The sequence below is a fragment of the Athene cunicularia genome (assembly GCF_003259725.1).
Source record: "Athene cunicularia isolate RWA chromosome 5 unlocalized genomic scaffold, athCun1 chr5_part1, whole genome shotgun sequence".
In the NCBI taxonomy this organism is placed as follows: Eukaryota; Metazoa; Chordata; class Aves; order Strigiformes; family Strigidae; genus Athene; species Athene cunicularia.
In genome coordinates, this window is record NW_020799101.1 from 11,265,975 (window position 1) to 11,272,150 (window position 6,176).

Sequence of the window (6,176 nt, forward strand, 5' to 3'; positions counted from 1 at the left end):
CCGGAGCCGGTGGGGAGCGTTGCGGGCGCTGAGGGCGTTTGCGGGGGGAGGCGGTTGGGGGAGAGCCTCTCCTCGGGTGCCCGCGGGCTCCCCCGGAGCGGCCCGTTGTCATCTCCCCTCCCCGCTTCGTCGGGCCGCGTCGCCAGGCGCAGGTTGCTACCGTGCAGGGGCCTGGAGGGGCCGCCGGGGGTGGCGGGAACTGAGCGGGGAGCTTCGGCTGTGGGGCCTGTGCGGGGGAAGGCAGCCCTGCCCTGGGGTTGTGGCACCCTGGCGGCGGTCGGGTTTTGCCGCTGTTTTTCCTCTGACCCGCGGGGGTCGGGTTTGTTGTGCGATGCCTTCAGCTGCAGGGCAGGTGGGCAAGGAGGGGCTGAAGGTTGTGGGTAAATGCAAAGAGCCGGTCGAGTGCTAACTAAGGCATCACCCCTGCAGCCTGGGTGAGAGAAAGAGGTGTGAAACAACAGAGGAGTCGCTGTGAAATGTCAGCCAAGTGGTTTATTCCTATTGCTAGCGATATTTGAAATAGCTGTAATGCTGAAGTGCTTCAGGGTGTTGTCAAAGTTGTGACATGTGGTTGCATAGCACTTTATTTATCGCAGGTCTTGTTCTCGCTTTCCTTGTAGTTCATCTGAAACTGGACAAAAGAAGAGAATGGATATGGGTAACCAACACCCATCCATAAAACGGTTGCATGAAATACAGAAAGAAGTCAAAGAGATTGAACAACAAGTGGTTGTCTTCAGTGGTCTGTCTACTGATCGAGATTACAAGAAATTAGAAAGAAGTCTTACTAAACAGCTTTTTGAAATAGATTCTGTAGACACTGAAGGAAAGGGAGATATTCAGCAAGCCAGAAAACGAGCTGCTCAGGAAACAGAGAGGCTGCTTAAGGAACTGGAACAAAATGCAAACCATCCGCGCAGACTGGAAATAGAGGCTATATTCAAGGAGGCGCAGTCACTTGTGGAACGTGAGATTACACCTTTTTACAAAGGAGGTAACTGTATAAGTGACGAATTTGAAGAAGGTATTCAGGACATTGTGCTGAGGCTTACCCAGGTGAAAACCGGAGGGAAAGTTTCTCTACGCAAAGCAAGATATCGCACTCTGACAAAAGTATGTGCTGTTCAGGAGATTATAGAAAGCTGTGTAAAGCAACAGCTGTCCCTGCCACTCTCTAATGATGCACATCCTTCTGTCTCCAAAATTAACTCTGTAATGTGTGATGTGAACAAAGCAAGAGGAACTCTTATTGCGCTTCTAATGGGAGTGAGTAGTAATGATACCTGCAGGCATCTATCCTGTGTGCTTACAGGCCTCATTGCTGATTTGGATGCTTTAGATGTCTGTGGTCGCACAGAAATAAGAAATTACAGAAAGGAAGTAGTGGAAGAGATCAATAAGTTGCAGAAATACCTGGACTTGGAAGAAGAAGCAAATTCTACTCACGCTTATGATTTAGCACAAAATCAGTCCATTCTAAAAATAGAAGAGATTCGCAAGAAAATGAAGGAAGTTAATTCTTTACTTTTAAAAACAGAGAATGCTTCTGATTTGTATTTGGGATCCAAAGCAGAATTACAGGGATTAATTGCCCACTTAGATGAGGTGAGTCCAGGCAAAAACCCCTGTATTAGAGAAGCCAGGAGAAGAGCAGTAATAGAAGTTCAAACTCTTATAACGTATATTGATTTGAAGGAAGCCCTTGAAAAAAGGCAAATGTATTCTGAGCAAACTGCTGCCGAACATCAGTCTCATAAAGCAGTTTGGAATGTACTTGGAAACTTGTCCCAAATTCAGCAGGAGGTGATTTCATTTGATGGAAACAGAACAGATAAAAATTACATGAGATTGGAAGAACTTCTTACAAAACAACTTCTAGCACTTGATGCTGTAGATCCACAAGGTGACGAGCGGTGTAAGGCTGCCAGAAAGCAAGCAGTAAAGCTTGCACAGAATATTCTTTACTATCTGGACATGAAAACAGATGAATGGGAATACTGAAACAGCCATGGCCTAACACAGAACAACATTTTTTCCTTCGGCACGTTATGCAGATCACTGGCAGCACATAATAAAAGTGGTGTGTTCTGTGCTTGCTTAAATCACAGAGATTGCATAAGCAGTTGACTTGGCTATATGTCTGCTATCCCACGCAGTCACCCACTTGCCATGGCAACTGTCAGTACACATCAGCAATTCTGGTCACTGCTATAAGCAAAGAAGTGCAATTCTCTGAAGGATTAGCTTAATACGTGATCAAATGGCTTCTTTTTTTTTCCTGTTTTTGTTTTAATAACCTTGCATAATGTTCAGTGAATGCAGATTTTCCAAAGATGCAGAAACTGCCTTGTGGTACAGTACTGACAAAACTAGAGGAGACTGGACATGGAAATTAGTATTCAAGCATGAGGCTCCATCCAGCAACTTCACAGCAGTCTGAATATACTCTTAATGTGCTGTTACAACAAAGTATTAAGGGGAGAAAGCCTGCTGGCCTTTGGGTTGTACTGGATTTATTCCATCCATCGCACCTTTCTATGTGTTTAGATTTCTCACTTAATGGAGCTATAATGCCAGCTGCAAATTAGCATTTACATAGCAAAGCCAATTATGTCTATATTTTTGTAATACCTGAGCCCTTTGATTTGCAAAAACAAGTCTTTTGTTGGTGGAAACTTTCAAATTATTGCTTTAAGGTACTGAGACTTGGAGAGGGAAATCTGTACATATATACTGGCCAGATAAATGGGATTTCAAGGATTTTACACCGCCATCTGTAAACCCCTGAAAACTGCACTGAACTTTAGTGGCTGCTTAGGTGTCTTTTTAAACTCAGTTGTTAGATCTGGTTTTGACTTGTCTTTTCACATTCAGTGAAAACAGAAGCAGAATTCACTTTGACGTGAATGAGCATTTTGGAATTATTTTTGTAAAATCACATAGCTAGCTACAAAGATGTCCCTAATGATCTAAAAGCGTGTTATTTCATACTGGTCAGGTGTGGCTTCAGGCATGTCTTGGAAAAGACTTGTGGCAAATGTCTCTCCTTGCAACTCATCGTTTTAGTAACTTAGTAAATAAGCTTGCTTGTACTATTGTATGCACCTACCTTTTTATTTGTGGCTGCTAGTGCCAATTACATTTCTACTGTAGCATGTTTTTTGGCATTTTTTTGAGAGCATGGCATTAAAATTAATTAATTATAAAGATATATTTAAGTATGGATACTTTGCACTTAGATCTTTCATGTTGAATTAATGAATTATTGTTCTATAGATGATGATTTGCACCACTTTAAGGAATAAAAACCAGTTTGGATGTTAAAATAAATATTTTTAGATCTATTTTTGACTGATTAGAGAAGACAACACTGTCTGTGAAAGACAAGTGCCTTTATGACACCAATGACTTGCACCGTTGTATGTAGATACAGGAACTGTTTACTGGCAGCTTGATACATTTGTAATCTTTGCAAACTGGATTTCTCGCATATATATAATTCTACTATAATACATGTCAAATAAACATAATACGATAGGTGACGATTGTTCTATAGAGTCCTGAGAATGAGCATCAAATTTGGGAAATATGGTTTCTGCTTAAAAACGAGTACATTGATGTGGAGATGGGGGAGTTTGGGCAGGTCTTCTGTGCCTATTGCTACAATAAGGAGAGAATGTGTGCTCCATGTAACATGCTTTGAGATGTTGATGAAAGGTTCTGTAACTTCAGAGTGTGAATATATTTTGTTTGTGATTGTACAGGTGATTGCTTTGCAAATTTATTTGCCAATTGAATACGGTGCCTGAGGCACGATTTGGCAATGACAGAATGTTGGAAGATTCTCTGCTCCTTCAGATATATAACCCCATTGAATTCATCTCTTCTTACATCAAAAAAAATCATTTTCCCTAGTTAAAATTCCAATCTATATTTATGTATTATGTGGCTAACATAGAATATTAATAGTTATACACCTGAATTATTTTACTCATTTCAAGCTTTCTGCACATTTGAACTGCAACTTCTGATTTGCACTTACATTTTTAGGAAATATAAGCGTAGTGATATTACTCATTTTTCTTTAGTATTACTGTCAGGTCTGCAGTGGTTTAACAATTTAGTGTCTGTGTTCTTTGGAGGTTATATGTAACTATAAATGTTTGAACCTCTTACGTAAAAGCAGGTAAGCATAGTTTTCAGATCTGTTCTATTTTAGATTTGTATGTCTTTTAGCTTTTCTGAATGAATTGTTAGGCCTGTGTCTAAGAAGGCAAATGTGTAAAAGGGTGATTTTGACTGAGTAGGGTTCAGTAGCAAGATATGTGGATTAATTTTTTTTTCCCATTGTTCTATACTAAATTGACTATTTAAATTTTATGGTAAAATCCTCATCTGGAATGGGATTAATTCATAGCTTTTGCATGAATGAAAGTAATAAACTACATATGCTTAACCAAAAAAAAAAAAGCACAGATTTCTCAAAATCTTGCTTTTGTGCTGAAGAATGTAATTCCTCTGGTTTATATATCCAAAGATCGAGGGACACACAACTTTTCTTTCTGATATGGCAGGCTAAAGTGATAAGCAAAATGTAAATGGACCAAATTTCAAAAGCCTGCATTTTATTACTATACTGATATAATTAATTTTTCTGTCTGCTGTGTAATCTACCTTAGAGCAAAATAAATTATTTGATATTTGGGAGAGAGGTAATCCTACATCGTGATTCCTATTTGTTAATCGTATTTCTTTTTAAACTAGTTTTCTTCAGTTATTTCAGTGTTTATTTTTTTTGCTTACCACTCAGTGGTTTTTCTACGTTACCAGTTTGGAAGAGATTTTGTTTAAATATAATTCCTACTTTTTCAGTTTGATAGAAATTAGTGTATGTGCTTCTTATGGTGTATATGTCTTGAATTATTGCTGCGTAGGATATGGCATTTGTATATAAAAATTCAAGATTAAATATTGCAGTGTTATATTCTTGATTATTAATAAAAATACATTACTACCTTTTACTAGGTATTCATTTGAATGTTATGCCCTGCTGCCTTTCTCTATTTTTGAATGTGAGTTATCAGAATGTAAATGATTTGTGTCTTAGAGAAAGTGTTTTTATCAAACAGAGACATAAAGCTCTTTTGGTTTTCCCTCCTTCTTTAAAAATTTGCTTTTTTCCTGCTGTATTTATGAAAATAAAGTTCTTTGTGTGGAAACCGCTCCTACCTCTACTTGCCAAATCTGGTGCCTTTTGGTTTTCTCTGCATTCAGCCTGGCATTACAGTCATTACACCAGTCACTGCTTGCATTCTGTCTTCGGTGATTGCGTTGCGTCCTCCTGGGCTTCAGTTGGATGATCGCTGCAAAAATGCTTGTGGCTCTTTTAAGATCTTTCCACTTTTCTGTTGAAGGATGCTGCTTAACACATGAGCTTGCAAAACTGAGGGTATGAAGTCTCCTCATGTGCAAAGTCGATGTGGATGAAAGAACCTTTAGTGGGAGTTAAACTAATCTGGTTTTAAACTGTGTAGATGAGGCATGTTCACATGATTGTTCTGATGGCTCAGTGTCTTTTCTCAAGATGCAGTGAGCCATGTTATCAGCTCATTGCTGATGGAAGTGGGGAATTCTGTTTCTGCCCAGAAAGCTGCTGGCTTTATGCAGTTTGTGCTGCTTGTGAAACTTCTATGAGCTGATTTAACCCACTAAAACAGGAGAGAACAAACTTAACAAAAATGGGGGAGGTAGTTTTCTGTGGGATTAGTGTGTAAAACCGGCTTGTAGAAAGGCATATGGGCCAGAGCTACTGTAAAATGAAGGGGTGGGGTTTGTGGCCCTGGGTTAGGGAGCAAATTTTAAGATTTTCAGTAGCATTAAGTCATTAGATCAACCTTCTGCATAGTTATGTCTGTGGAGAAGGAAAGAAGGTGGCACTATCAACTCCTACAGACAAGTAGGAATTTGCTGCTTCGGTAATGGGATATGATGAAGGCAATACAAATGAATCATGTACAGAATTCAATTGCTCTTTTGTGTTACAGAGTAAGTGTTCATGCAATAAAACGCACAAGTGATCATGTCCAAGAACTATACACAATCTGGAAAAATCTTACCCAAAACACATCAGATAATAAGGTTTATAAAGGCTGAACGTTCCTATAGGTAACAAGTTC

At 39.3% G+C, this 6,176-nt stretch overlaps 1 protein-coding gene across 1 annotated transcript; it reads left to right on the forward strand.

The window, feature by feature from the left end:
* The first annotated feature begins 385 nt into the window (after nucleotides 1–385).
* Nucleotides 386–5,142, forward strand: BAG5 (BCL2 associated athanogene 5). The gene has a single exon (XM_026849925.1). The coding sequence runs from the start codon at nucleotides 649–651 to the stop codon at nucleotides 1,999–2,001; it is 1,353 nt and encodes a 450-aa protein (XP_026705726.1). The 5' UTR covers nucleotides 386–648; the 3' UTR covers nucleotides 2,002–5,142.
* Nucleotides 5,143–6,176: the final 1,034 nt, after the last annotated feature.

Coding starts and splice junctions, on each gene's coding strand:
- BAG5 (XM_026849925.1), top strand. CDS start 649: ATGGATATGGGTAACCAACACCCATCCATAAAACGGTTGCATGAAATA.